The following is a 14356-nucleotide window of genomic DNA, read 5'->3' as shown; positions in this document are numbered from 1 at the left end:
TTAGGCTCGAAAAATTTGTCTCGTGGATTAGCTCTCATTTTATGAAATTAGTTTTTTTATTACTCTATGTTTAATACTTTAAATTAGTGTCCAAACATCCGATGTAACATGGGGCTAAAAAGTTTAGCCCCATCTAAAACAACCCCTTAGTCCTCATCACTGCACGTGGACCTCAGCGGTGAGGTTAGGGGCATTAGGCAGAGGCAATAGATATCAAGGGAGACGTGTCGGCGGTGTCACTTGCTCTGGGGTGAGAAACGTGGCTAAGGTTAGAGCGGATAGTACACCATGTAAGTGGGCCGGCTCGTCAACCCAAGTTATCTACTTAATTGGCTTATAATTGGATTCGTGGGCTGGTCCACTTATACCTCTAGATAGTACCTTGGTCGCATCATTGCAAGGAGACTGCCACCATTGTCGTCGCGGTTCTTGTTGTCATCATCCCCACGAGGTTCTTGTACTCCGGCCACCATTACCGCACCTCCTCCACCACTACCGAATCAAGACCTTCTTAAATCTCTGTACCTTAGGTTTTCACATGGGGCAGTATCAGTCTTCAGAGAGATTTAGCATTTCTGAATCCCGATTATCGTCGAATTAATGAGCAAAGAAGTGCTGTTGTTGAAGATGTGAATTAGGTCAAGACCTGCGACGTTACTACCCATGTGTGCTTGAAAAATTGCATGCAGAGATTTAAACAAGCAGATGTTCTAGTATCTTCCAATAGTATTATCAAATAGCAAATATAGGGTGACGTTATAGCATTATATATGGTCTGATTAACCAGTGGCCCCTCAAATGTTGAATTCTGACATTGAAGCTTCAAACCATGCGACGGAACTATAGAAAGCAAACTGAAAAAAAAGATTAGCACAGTTCAGGACTTAACCGTTAACATTCAAAAGAAATTTAATTGGAGGCCTAGTTTAACATCCTAATCCTACATGCATTCATTCGTGTTACTCAACGGATGATCCTTTGCGTGAAAATATCTGAGGAAGGCTCCAACGCTTCAAAAGTAACATGCTTACAGAATGCACACAAGAGAAGTAGAGAACACATAGAAAAACGTTTGGTCATGGCATGTTGACACTCATATATATATAGAGAGCCAATTCAACTATCACTTGATCAAGTGTATTCCTGGAACACTCAGGGAAGTGAAGGCATCAAGGCAACACCAATCTACCTACTTCTCATCTACAGAAGAAAAACCTAAGGTGATGTTCCTCTCAAACAAGCACACACGCCAAAGAGTTTGGTAGCAACGAGAATCGTCTGCGAGGATCCGAGCAGGGAATGAAGTGGCCGCACAGGGAGCTCTCAGCATGATGCCTGGTTGGGGGAGTTCACTCCAGAGAGCGTATCGGTTCGGTCTTCGGTGGTGTCAGCTGGAGTCAGCGCGGGTGTAGGTAGGAAGGCAAAACTTGTCAGGTTGTTTCTGGTGTCGGCGAGGGTTAGCACTAGCAGCGAACATCTGGCGTCAGTGGTCGAAGAAAACTGAACAAGAACGCGCACACGTTGCAGATCTCAGCAGCAGAGAAAATCATCTGGTGTCAGTAGCAGGAGGAAACATCAGGAGCACGCGCGTCTTGCAGAAGTTAGTAAAGTCAGTAATGCTTGGTGACTGGGACTTGAGGGGTCAGTACGCAAAGCTGTAATCTGCGGATGGCATTGCCACACCACCGGCATCATCACATGAACTCATCAAAATCTGCAGGAAACTAGCGAAGGGAAGAACAGAGATGGGATCTCGTAAGGGACAGACGCGTACCCGTGTAACCACATCCGATATTGCTTCGGCTCTCCAGGCACCGAGTAAGAAAAGCCTCCTTGGATTCTAGCAGCGCAGCCAGGAAGCCTTCCTGCGCATTCTTCTTCTCGTTGAGCATGAACCAGTTCGCATTCCAGTAGGCCACTTGGGACAAAACATCGAGCGTCTTGCTTTCCCTCCTCGCTTTCTTCGACAACTTGCGCTTCGGAGCTGCAACCTCACCCTCAGGAATATCTTCACCGCTCTGTTCAAAGTGATCAAATCAAACTTTAGTCAACAGATATCTCACTCAGCGGCACACCTCCCACCAAAATCTAGCATCAAATTTAGTACCAAATGTAATATCAAATGAAATCATGACTAGGAGTTCAGAGTCTTCAGACCATGGACCTCCCGTGTTAAAATCGGATCAGATAGGTCAGACGAACTGCCCTATTGACATCAGATCAGCGCAAAATTAGACAAGAGCTCTAACTACCGCATGAAATTAGCCTGGAATCAACATCAAATCAAATCGGGGTTAGGAACTTGTCCTATGGAAATCAATCAGGACTAGGAGTTCAGACCATGGACCTCCCCTGTTAAAATCGGATCAGATCGGTGCGACGAACTCCCCTATTAACACCAGATCAGCACAAAATTGGCCAGGAGTTCTGACTACCGCACGAAATCAACCTGGGATCGGCGCTAGAACCACCACTATTGCATATAATTGGCACGAACTAGCACTGAAACGCAAAGGTTAACGGATGAACAAAACTACTCAACAAATCTCACATAAGGACCGCAAATCCCATAAAACTGAAGCTAAATTCTAAACCCAGAGTTTAACAAATGAACAAAAAAACTCATCAATTTGCACATATGGATAGAAATCCCAGAGAAATCCCGCTGACATTGCGCGAAATTTTTCCCGCCGACATTGCGCGAAATTTTTGCAATAATGGTAGCATAAACCCTGTCCGCACATTGATTCGACACAGATTGGCATTAGATTCCGAACTCACCTTGTAGATCACTTGCTGGAAGGGGAGAGAACGGCGGTTGTTGGAAGCCCGCGCCCTAATAGCGTCCCTGTCAAGATTCAGATTCGCTTCGACCTCCAAAATCTTCCGCTCTGTCCGCTGGATTTTGGTCCTGAGCTTCTCCTCGCTCCTCTCCACCCGAGCGATTGCGCCGCGCAGACCGGCATCCGCCTCCACCTTGCGACGAAGCACCTCGGGGTTGTGGAGCTCGAACGCCATGGTCCGATCGCCCGGGCGCATGCGAAGGTTCATGGAGATGGCGTCGGTGACGGCGGCTTTCGGGTCGACGTAGAGCTGGACTCTGTGCGGACTCTCCGTGACGGAGTCGACTGACTCCATAGAGGACACTAACAGCATACGGAGCCTCTTGCGGTTGGAGGAGGCCATGGATGAGAGGAGGCGGCGGTGGAGGGTGGTGACTGGTGAGATTTTGGTGCGTTTCCGGCGAGGAATTCGAACAGAAGAGGGAAGCCGCGGCTTCCCCTTCCCGGCGAGGCGAGCGATTTGAAAGTGAAATCGAAATGGAGCGGGCCTTTTATAACGGCCCTATTCTGTATCGCGGTATCTTGGGCTGCAAGTTTGTGTTGCATATTACTAGCCCACAAGCTTTTCTGCCATTTGTATCTTGCGCTGCACGATTTCGTTTTCCTTTGGAAAAAGTTCACTTGGACTCCATATGTAGCAGACACCGTTTGGTTGATTGCACTTACATGAGCTGCACTAATTAAACTGGATACTGTCTAGATGATACATTTTCTGTCCATGGAAGTATAGTATACCTTCTTTCTAGCAAAAGCAAAACATTAATAATTAAATAGCAGTATTGAACCATTTCTGGTTAGTACTAAACCACACTTAATTAAGCCCAACCAACTATGTCTTGTGGTTTAGCACAATATCAACGGCATTAATATTGTGCTAAACCACACGGTGCCAGCTTAATCCATCTATCTTAACAAATTTTAATCATATTCATTTAATTATAAAAATAGTGAAACTAATCATGACGAATCTCATTCGATTGCCTATAGCCGCGGGCACAGCTGTTTAAAAAGTTCTTCTCTGATCAGAGGTAGACATATTAACCCACAAGATATAGTCTCACGTATGTACCCGAACGTCGATACGTCACCACAATATCCCATAAAGAGGTTATGACAAGACCATTCACACAACCTACCCCTAACCATTCACACCACATAGAAGTTGTATTTTGCACACTCACTTGGGTTGGGAAGCTAACCTCTTGTGCTACGATAGATCTAACAGACGATCAATCTATTTCCAGACCGACCCAACTCTTTCATGCTTATCCTCGTCTGTGTGCCTAGGAGAGAAAAAAAAACTATATGTCCATGGAATTTATTATAATTAAGGCCTAGCCCATTAATCTAACATACAATAGTTATGTCATAATCAGCTCCTTTATTGCAGTCTTTGCTCATATCCATCATGACCGCCTCTCGAATACTTCTTCTACACTGACGCAATATCTTGGAAGGAAGAGAGTTGGCCGAGGATGTAGAGAGTAAGGCCTTGTTTAGTTCCTAAATTTTTTTCTAAAAACATCACATCAAATTTTTGGACATATAAATGAAGCATTAAATATAAATGAACTAAAAAACTAATTGCACAGTTACGAAAGAAATCTTGAGACGAATCTTTTGAGCCTAGTTAGTCCATGATTAACCATAAGTGCTACCGTAACCAACATGTGCTAATGACGGATTAATTATTAGGTTCAAAAGATTTGTCTCGCGGTTTCTAGGCTAGCCGTGAAATTCGTTTTTTCATTCGTGTCTGAAAACCCCTTCCAACATTCGGTTAAATATTTGACGTAACACTTCTCCCAAAAATTTTTCCAGTCTAAACACCCCCTAAGCAAGGGGCAGAGGAGAGAAGCTCGAGAGAGAGAGAGAGCATGCGGTTGAATAGACAAAAATGAGATGACGAGTGAATACTTTAATGGAAAGCACTTCCATGTTGCAAACATATAATTTTTATGTGAATTCTAGTGTGTTATATTGTTGCTAGATATTCATAAAATGTTTATGGAGGGAAATAGAGAGTGACATTTCAGGAAACCATTGGAGTACGCAGAACAAATAGAGAGCCATGATTTAAAATAGAGAACTCAATGGAAATATTGTAATACAAGTAATAGTCATTTATTTCTAGGATTTTGATAATTTGATCTTTTGGTAACTTGTTTGGAAAATAGACTGTATCATAAACTTGAAAATAAAATGTCACATTAACGTCGGTCAGCGGGCACAATAGCATCGAGTTATAATGTCAATGCCACATTGACATCTTATCCAATGTGGCGTTGTTTGCAATGTCATTGAGATGAGCGCCAAATGCATTGACGTTGAGCTCGTTACTAGCTAAAAGGACACGTGTAAGCCTTAATACAACAATATGTCGATGGTGTGGTACTGTGGTGGTAAAGCCTCCTCTCTCAAAGGGTCGTTTTTCTAATTCCCCATCAAAGAACTTTTATTTGGTCATTTTCTCCTCGAATAAAGTATATGGTCGGTCTTTAAACTTTGGTGCGGTACCACTTAGGTCCATAAACTTAGAAAATACACGTTTAGATCCATAAACTCGTTTTAACGTCTAAAATCATAGACCTGGATGGTACATTAAAACGAGTTCATAAAATTGAATGGTACATTAAAACAAGTTCATGAACCTGGATGGTACGTTAAAACAAGTTCATGGACCTAAACGTGTATTTTCTAAGTTTATGGACATAAGTGATACCGCGTCACAAGTTTAAGTACCGGCCATGTACTTTACTCTTTTCTCCTCTATACTATTTGACCATCTAACTCTATTTTTAAAAATGGCATGTCTTGTTTGAAATTTTTTTTGTTTTAAACTTGAAAGAAATGGAAATTTGTGTTGTAAAGATGTATATTGTAAGTTCTTTTGAACATTTATGCTTTTTTTCGTGTTGGTACTCACAGAGAATGGAGCTTTTGTTTTGTTAATTTTTGTATAGACATCCATACAACTTGTAAGCAAATAAGTATATGTAATGGACGCTCAAGCTACTTAAAAAAATTAAAATATCAGTTCACATTCGTGATACCCATACTCACCGTTGGCATCTACCTCCTTCCACGCTTATAGTTCCCTTCTAGTAAGAAGGGACGAGAGAGAGTTGAGAAGAGAAAGAAGATGAGATGGAGAGTGAGTAGCGATGGAAGAGGTAGAGGTAGAGCCAATGATGTATGAGAGAGTAGCGATGGGATTCAGTTTACACTAATATTCGAAGTTAGAAACACTTTATATCTGATTTCGTGATCGAAGAATATAAATGAAATGCCATCCATGGTTGAGCAACGTGGACTTTTTGTCTTTTGTATGTTAGCTGCAGAAGCAGCAATCAGTAGCTTTAATTCCAAACCAGAATGTCACATACTTGCAATTATGACTGACATTTTGTTTAACCATTGCACAAGATTTTGATCCCGTTGTCAAACCAAACATCTTACGAAATTTTGCGTCAACCACACCATACTGTCTTGTTGAACATTTGCTGTTGCGGTAAGTCAAACTTGAGACGCAGAAAATAACATGTACCTGGAGAATGTTTTTGTTTTATTTTTTTGAAAGGAAATTGGCAGGAGCTGGAGGCCTGAAGCTTTGCCAAAAATATAAGGGCCGCTGTCAAAACCTTTTGAATACTTTCAAGTTTGAACCTCAAACCATGAAACCACATAACATGATTTGGACTATCATGCAAATTTTCTTACTAATTTGTCAGCAATAGTCGCGTAAGGTGACTGCTTTTCTCTTCAAAATAATCACTTGGATAGAAAATGATCCTAAGACTCGTCGGTGCATTTCTTTTCCAACATAACAAAAAATTGCTTTTACAAAACTTGTACAACCGTTTTCAGCCAACATGCAAAAAAGAACAGCTGACTTCACAAAAAACATAGTACACATTAGATACGTCAGCGGTAGAGAGGAGAGAAGGGGTTTCTATCATCAGTGTAAATTATAATAAACTATTTGGAGAAAATTGCTTGCACCAAGATCGCATTGTTCACCAGCATAAGTTCGAATTGTGAGGCTTTTCCATCCCGAATAGCGAATGCATTCGTGGCAATGACTGATCCAAATGAATAAATAGCAGCAGAAAAGGCCTATTCTATATGAGAGCTTTGATACCAACTTGATGGATCTCACGCAACCGCCAAACTGGGTAATATGACTCTTCTTCTGGTACCTCATCACTATCCATCAGTTGCATGGCCCATCCATAAAAGACAGTTTGGATGGTGTCCTGGCAGAATTCAAGCAAAACAAAACTATAAAAATGGTATTCTATTTGTAAGTAAACCTAATAAGAGCACAATATTATTCGTTATTAGCGTTTAAGACATAAAGGCAACCTTATGGACTAGGCTAGTACTCCATTTTTGAACTAACCAATGTTGAGCAAAAAAGAATGGATGGAGTATTGTTGTTAGCAATTCATAGGGGATCCCACCCAAAAATTCCGTGATTTGCTTGGGTCTATAGAAATGAAAGAATCATCTACAGGCCCGACTTCCCTTTAGGAGTCAATAAGAAACAATTTTACCTTTGCAACTCTAGCTACAAGATTAAATGTATAAGCTTGAAAACATAATTAAATTACCAACTAAACAAAAATTCATTTATTTAAATCATAGCAAGCAAGGAGCTTGGCTTGAGAGTTTAACTTACTGAGGTTCATTAGGCTAACAATAAAGCTACCATCTATCAGGTTAACACACATGATAACAGAAAGAAAACATTACAACAGCAAAAGCAACATACAGCCCTAGGGATAGCCTACCTGCCCTCCTTCTGTTACTTGTCCTTCCCTGTCACGAACACAGTAAATTTGCTGTGTTTGGAACTGAAACACATTTTAAGAAAGTATACTGTAAGTAGAATAAACAACAAAAGTGGCAAACTAGAATTTAACATGCCACACAGCCAATTACCGCTACGATAATGATGGGCGCAGATCCCATCATTTTTGTTTCTCTTACATCAGCATCTGAAATGTGCAAAATCTGCAAGGCAACAGAAAATCATAAATTGTTCATGTTATGAAGTTTACTAGTTCCAGTTTAGAAGCAACAAACATAAGCTCACAGGAATAAACTCAAATTTACAGAATGGGAAGCAAGGAAGGAAGATGTTTTAGCATGTAGCATTGTAGAATAGGAAACAGAACAATTGTGACAGAAGTGCCTACTTTGTGATCAAAGAATATGCCCTGTGATGCATAAGCATCTCTCTCTCCTTTGCAGCGCTCAATCACTTCCTTGGTGCAATACCTTTTTAAGGTCTGCACATCACCCTGAAACCACAATGTGTACTCTTGAGATAATTAAATTGTTCAATATATATGTTTTATAATATCTATTAGAAAACATGTTAATTGACTACTCAAAACTCATGTAAACATATTTCAGACTAATTAGTTTTCATAATTTTAATTTTTTTTAACACTACAGTATATGAAAAAATGTTATAAATCATGTTACAGCATTAGGCCCTTCTGCCGTAGTATTAATGTATTACGCTAGTTCAATAATAAGGTAATGTACTCTTAGCAAGAGGATGTTACCTTTGAATATGCAATAAGAACAGGTTTAATCATTTCTTGAACATCAGCAATAAAATCAGGCAAAGAGAAGGATCTGTAAACAAAATGGGGACATAGTTCAGACATATCCTGAAATTCACAAACTTTAAGTGCTTATCTTACGGATCTCGCTGTCGAATTTCCCTGAAAGACACTGCAGTCGCAGTTTCCTCAAAAATAGATTCATTCAAACTGCAAGGAGAGAACAAAGGAAAATCAACAGAACATCAGAAGTTGATATTCTATGAATATGGCAAAACAAATAGAAAACATAAATTAATTTGCAACGGTAAGAAACAGATTACTGCATATAGCTTTCATCAACTCATGTATCAGCAAAGATATTCTGTTTGTTTTGGTAACCCTATGTAATTCTTTTTATACAGATCACAATGTGCTAAGGCCGTGTTTGGCTGGTGGAAGGAAGGGGTTAAGTTATCCGGCGCGGAAAACGTAGTAACAGATTAGTATATGATCAATTAATTATTAATTATTAAAAAATATAAAATAGATTAATATGACTTTCTAAAGCAACTTTCTTATAGAAATTTTTTGCAAAAAATACACCGTTTAGTAGTTCAGAAAGCATGCGCCGGAAAACGAGGGGAACTAGATATCTTACATGCCTTGCTGAACGGGGCCTAAGTAATACAACAAAGCCTAACCCTGTTTAAATAAATCAAAATTTACAACTAGATAGCAAAAATAATGGAATTCAATTTTACTCTTGAATCTTCTGAACCACTGGATTGTCACTTGTCTCCCATCGCTCTCGTACATCCTCAGCTACCTGCATTTACAAATGTAGAACAGCACAGATACAGGATAAACTGCATTCCACCAATTTCATGAAACAAAAATGCACAGCGTTCTAATGGTACCTCTTGTCCTATGTTTACGACGGGTTTGGTATATTCATTCACTCTCTTATAGACTGGATGACCTTGCATCTTAATAGAGAAAATGTCTCAGATAGAAGATTAAAGTAGAAAATAAGTGCATATTCTATTCAGAGGTCTCCATTGAGTACCTTATTCTTAAACGCTTCCCATTTTTCACCCAATACTGATTTCTTTGTTGGTACAATAACTAACTCAGTTCGAGTACTCTTTTCAGTTGTTGCAGCAGAAGCATGCCTGGTGTTATTTCTCTTCTTTCTGCTAGAGCTAGAGCTTAGCTCATCTTTGAAAATTTCATATCCCTGCTTGGCATAAGTTGAGACTCTAGTATCCCTCAACTTTGCAAATGCACGGGACACCACAGGTGAAGCAGATGAAAGTGTTGATCGCAGTTTATTAAACAATGTATAGCCACTAGTGCCAGCTTGTGACTTATCATCTGAATGTGACGATGTCCCGGAACACTCATGATTTGAAGTTTCAGGTGAGCCATCCTTACAAGTTGAGGTATCTTCTTTTCCTAGTCTAAAACTCCCCTTCACCTATCAATAACCCCAAGAAAGGAAAGGAAATACATTACATATAGTGGACTGAAGTGAGACTGTCATATTGATTTATCACTAACCTCTTCTGTAGCAGCAGACATTTTTTCTTTCACATTTGCAGTAACCTACAGGGTATAAAGCCAAATTCCTAAGCATGGAGTAAATGAAAGAACAAATCATCATACTAGAAGGACCACTGTGGGTGTACCTTTTTAGATGTTGCCTCAGCTTCAGTCAAAACATCATCAACGCTCTTGTAAATTGTCTCAGCCGTTTTCTTAGTCCTGCACAAGTTATTTTATGATCTCCAAGTAAGCCTATGAGAAAAATTGGAACTTATTACATAAAGAAGTATAAGCCAATACGCTTCCACATGTACAAGACTCAACAAATGAAACAAGTGTGTTGCTTTCATCACATTATACCTTACTTTAAAATCTTCCTTTACCCCACTAAGTTTTTCACTGAATTCCTTCATCGATTTCTGGAATTCAGGATTACTGCAGCCAAAAAAGGAACAAGTAAGTTCTTATAAGATGAAAGTGATTCACTAGTAAACAGCCGAGGGTCAAATATCTAATACTCTTTCCATTCAAAATGTAAGTCATTTAGAACTCTGCCATTCTTCTCTCTAGATAGAGCTCGTTACAGAACATTAAGGAAATTCTATTTTGTTAATTGTATGCTTATCTTTTTTCCATTGTTTTAACACAAAAGCAAAAATGCTCCTATGACCCTGAAAATTGTATTTCACTCCCCCTATTCAGCCCCCAGTGCCACCACTGGCATCTGGGTCCACAACCAAACATGGGGAGATATCAATGGATGAGGGATATAGCAATTTTATATAAACATTTTTTTAATTCATGTGCTAACATTATAAGGGATGTCACAATTTTTTTAATAAAGTTCCCGTGACCTTTGGAATTAAACTAGAAGCATCAATCATCAAATGTGGTGCTAACATTATCGTTTTTATTTCTGTTTAGGTTTGTTCATGGTGATCATAGATATTAAGGCATACCTCTTGGCCTCACCCTTCAATTGTTTTGAGAACTCATTGAAAACACTTAGATTCCGATTATTCAAATGCCTATATCCAGTAACTCCTTGCACCCTGACATTTGTTGCCTAAAACCATGATAAGGGAGATGGCAATCAGTAAATTGTATGCAAATATAAAGCAAGGAATGATGTTGAAATAACATAAGCACCACATAGTAAAGAAAATATCCACAAACATCCCTTAATTTTTTATTGAAGAAAAGAATAAAGCATCAAAAAATTTGAGAAATATATTAGATTGATTTTATTTGAAGCCATTATTTTAACAATGTTTACAGAAAAATGTATAAATCTACTCAATGAAATCCTAACAAGTTCAGTAATAAAGGAAAACTCTTTTTTTAATATAAATTCATAAGAAGCACAGTAATTATTTCTATCTCCCTGACAATTTAATTCATGACTGCCATGCTGCAACAGTAGACCTCACGGCAGTCTCAAAGTAACACTGGCATTCTACGAGTGCAGTAAAAATTATTCTGTGAATTATGGAGAGATATGCACTTCATCTAAAGCTACATCCTTGTTCTGCATGCATCATTCCCTGATGATAGTTGTATGTTTATATGCTAACTAATATCTCTCCCCTGACAGTTACAATTGAGATTAGTTGTTCTTTTTAGGATTCTATTTGTTATTTCCACTAATTTATATGAATATCTGATTTCTTTTTATAGCTATATATATTCTTCATATGATTCCTAAGATGACACAGAACTAAAGAATCGCACAAAAACTGATTCAAATGTGCACATTTTCGTCTGATCAAAATTCCATTGTCAGCCAACAAACAGAATAAGCTAGAGCGAGAGTACTTTCTCTCACATCACAAACTTCTTAATGTTGAAATTCAAGCGGAGGATTAGAGCGAATGGGAAAAAAGAGTAAATAACATGGGTGAACCAAACCACAATTTATAATATCTCTCTCAGTATACTAAATCTACAATTTTTATTTTACCTCATTGTTCTACTATGCCCCAACATCAATGGACAACTAAAACGAACCCAGGAAAAAGGCTTTCACCAAGAAGGTGCTTCAATAATCTCACTGCAATAATAAAACTCCCCACGCCTCCTCGAATTGCTATGCCGACCAGAATCAAATAAGAATACGAAAAAGAATCACACTCACCAATCGCAATGCGGCTTCTGCCGAGGGCCGCCTCAGAGCCCGGAGCAGCGCCAAGGTCGCCATCGCCGACGTCTAGCTGATTTGTTTCCACATGATCAAATTTGTTAGAGATCATATCCAATAACTTTGAGCATGTAGTAATTGTGCTCAACATATATATAATCATGAAAACTTAAACCAAAATTCATATAGGAGCTAAGACGTTTGATTGAAACTATTGACCTTATATTTTGATAAGATATGGTACTCTCCTATGGATACAATCAAAGTTAGGTTTGTGCAGCTTAAGAGAAACATCACACGACACACGTATCATACACATAGGGAGAATGTACAGAGATCATTTTATCCAACCTACCGGTCCTACTGTGATATGCTCGCCCCTTTAAGCGTATATATGTGATTTTTCTAGGACGGACACACATATCAAAATTAATGAACAGATAAAAAATTCTAGGGGCATATAGAATATGGGCAAATGATGAACAAACGTGGGTGACGAGAAAACACCTCGAGCACACAGAGAGGAAGCCGATGAGAAGATCACACGGTGGAGGAAAGGAGCTAGACTACCATCTGCTCGAGCCAATTAGATGCCGCAGCCTCGAGCTTCGACTCACCGCCGCCGCCTCGAGCTTCGAATTTACAGCCGCCGCCTTAATATGACTTGCGCCAGCCTGTTCACCGCTACCGCTGCCGCCGCCGCCCTGAACTGGTTCAGAGGCGCTGGATGGAGAGAGCTGGGGCTCGGGGCCGACGGGGAAGCGAGGCACGCGCTCGAGAGAGATTTGGGAGGAAGCGACGCGCCGGCGCTGGGGACGGGAGCGGCGGCCTCGGGCGGCGTCGGCGGGGACAGGGACGGCGGCGTCGGGGACGGGGGCGTCGTCGTCGTCGAGGGATGGGGGCGCCGGCGGCCCGTCGGCGAGGGGATCAGCGCGGGGGCGAGGGAATCGGCACCGATGGCCGGCGAGGAGGGGATGCGGCGTGTGTGTGGGGATCGGCTAGGTCGGGATGGCTGGAAACCCTAAAATTTCTTATATATAAATGTATGATTGGGCCACTTGTCAGTGTTACATGAACAGGTAAACGGGCAAAACGGGTACAAGTTCTTATATCCATGCCTGTTTATCTCTTGGATACTACATTTGACTCAATAAAATATTCACGGGTATTAAATAGGAAATAAACTCTACTTAAGGGTTTTACCTACGGATAAACGAGTAAATATGTATAATTGTCATCTCTATATGCGACGGGCTAGGCTCAATCTAGCCCAAAGCCCCTTTTTGCTTCTGGCTGGTCTCGCTGAGGAACGAGCCAGACAACCAAATATGCAAAAATTTGCATGGTACATACAGCCAAGACAACCAAACAGCCCCTAAGTTTCACTTAGGCCATTCACACGGGGCTACTGCCTCATTTGCCAACTAGGCTAAAACCCTATGCAAGCCACTAGATCCACGGTGGGGATTCTGTTGGCAATAAGTTCACTTTTCGTCTCTTATCGTTTCATTAAGTTTAAATCGCATCTCTTAATCGCAGTACGAGAAATCTTAAGCCCTTAACTTACAAAACCAGATTAAGTTTAGATCCTCTGACAGTACTACGACTGATTTTGTTGATATGGAATCCAAGTCAGAAAAAGAAAATAAAAAACATATGAGACCCACTCATAAGTAGCCCTACACCTCCCCTATTCTCTCTCGTGGTGTATTGATCGGTCAATTAGTGCCAACCTGACATCCTATATGTGGTACTGTACACAAAAAGCTTCTTTACGACCCATATGTTGCGGATGAGCTCAATGCCATCAATAGTGCCACCCAGCTTCTTTACAATCCGCACTCACTCCGTAACTAGATAAGACAAACTTTTGATTTCTGTATCCAGCGTTTGATCATCCGTCTTATTAAAAAAAATTAAGAAATTGAAAAAAAATAGTCACACGTAAATTAATGTTCATGATTTATTATCTAATAAAAACAAAAATGTTAATCGTAAAAAAATTGAATAAGACGAAGAGTCATACATTATAGGTAAAACGTAAAAGATTGGTTTATTTTGGGACGGAGGGAGTATGTGTCACGTCCAGAAATTTACACCAAATTTCTGAACAATAGCATGTATTAAATCTCGTTCTAGAATTCAGCCCGAGTACACACTATGACAAATTAATACACAGTCCCACAACTTAAAAACAAATAAAAACAATTACCTATCAAAATGCAGCAAAAAATAAAACAAATTAAATCATCTAATCTTCAGCTTCAACTAGC

General features: G+C 39.9%; 2 protein-coding genes across 4 annotated transcripts; both read right to left on the bottom strand.

Annotated features, from left to right (window-relative positions):
- Window positions 1–716: 716 nt before the first annotated feature.
- On the bottom strand, window positions 717–3287 carry LOC107304623. Of its 2 annotated transcripts, none has more exons than XM_015839570.1 (3): window positions 2782–3287; window positions 1775–2018; window positions 717–854 (listed from the first exon to the last, which is right to left on the bottom strand). In XM_015839570.1, the coding sequence occupies exons 1-3, from the start codon at window positions 3184–3186 to the stop codon at window positions 841–843; spliced, it is 663 nt and encodes a 220-aa protein (XP_015695056.1). In that variant the 5' UTR covers window positions 3187–3287; the 3' UTR covers window positions 717–840. The 2 variants fall into 2 exon arrangements, with proteins under 2 accessions (XP_015695056.1, XP_015695055.1); XM_015839569.1 differs by lacking the exon at window positions 717–854 and adding an exon at window positions 929–1662.
- Window positions 3288–6681: 3394 nt separating this feature from the next.
- Window positions 6682–13077, bottom strand: LOC102712094 (mitochondrial import inner membrane translocase subunit TIM44-2-like). Of its 2 annotated transcripts, none has more exons than XM_006657645.3 (15): window positions 12591–13077; window positions 12081–12156; window positions 10906–11012; window positions 10307–10381; window positions 10090–10165; window positions 9962–10006; window positions 9468–9878; window positions 9319–9387; window positions 9163–9227; window positions 8561–8629; window positions 8420–8492; window positions 8045–8149; window positions 7788–7859; window positions 7637–7699; window positions 6682–7099 (listed from the first exon to the last, which is right to left on the bottom strand). In XM_006657645.3, the coding sequence occupies exons 2-15, from the start codon at window positions 12141–12143 to the stop codon at window positions 6965–6967; spliced, it is 1428 nt and encodes a 475-aa protein (XP_006657708.1). In that variant the 5' UTR covers window positions 12144–12156; window positions 12591–13077; the 3' UTR covers window positions 6682–6964. The 2 variants fall into 2 exon arrangements, with proteins under 2 accessions (XP_006657708.1, XP_015695381.1); XM_015839895.2 differs by having other exon boundaries at window positions 6962–7099; window positions 7637–7664.
- Window positions 13078–14356: the final 1279 nt, after the last annotated feature.

The sequence above is a fragment of the Oryza brachyantha genome, chromosome 7, assembly GCF_000231095.2.
Source record: "Oryza brachyantha chromosome 7, ObraRS2, whole genome shotgun sequence".
Classification (NCBI taxonomy): domain Eukaryota; kingdom Viridiplantae; phylum Streptophyta; class Magnoliopsida; order Poales; family Poaceae; genus Oryza; species Oryza brachyantha.
This window is presented reverse-complemented; position numbering and strand designations above follow the sequence as displayed.

Coding starts and splice junctions, on each gene's coding strand:
- LOC107304623 (XM_015839569.1), bottom strand. CDS start 3,186: ATGGCCTCCTCCAACCGCAAGAGGCTCCGTATGCTGTTAGTGTCCTCT. Junction 2,019..2,781: donor TCCAGCAAGTGATCTACAAG/GTGAGTTCGGAA, acceptor CACTTTGAACAG/AGCGGTGAAGATATTCCTGA. Junction 1,663..1,774: donor TATCGGATGTGGTTACACGG/GTACGCGTCTGT, acceptor TGCCATCCGCAG/ATTACAGCTTTGCGTACTGA.
- LOC102712094 (XM_006657645.3), bottom strand. CDS start 12,143: ATGGCGACCTTGGCGCTGCTCCGGGCTCTGAGGCGGCCCTCGGCAGAA. Junction 7,700..7,787: donor CGCCCATCATTATCGTAGCG/GTAATTGGCTGT, acceptor AATGTGTTTCAG/TTCCAAACACAGCAAATTTA. Junction 7,100..7,636: donor AAGTAACAGAAGGAGGGCAG/GTAGGCTATCCC, acceptor GAATTCTGCCAG/GACACCATCCAAACTGTCTT.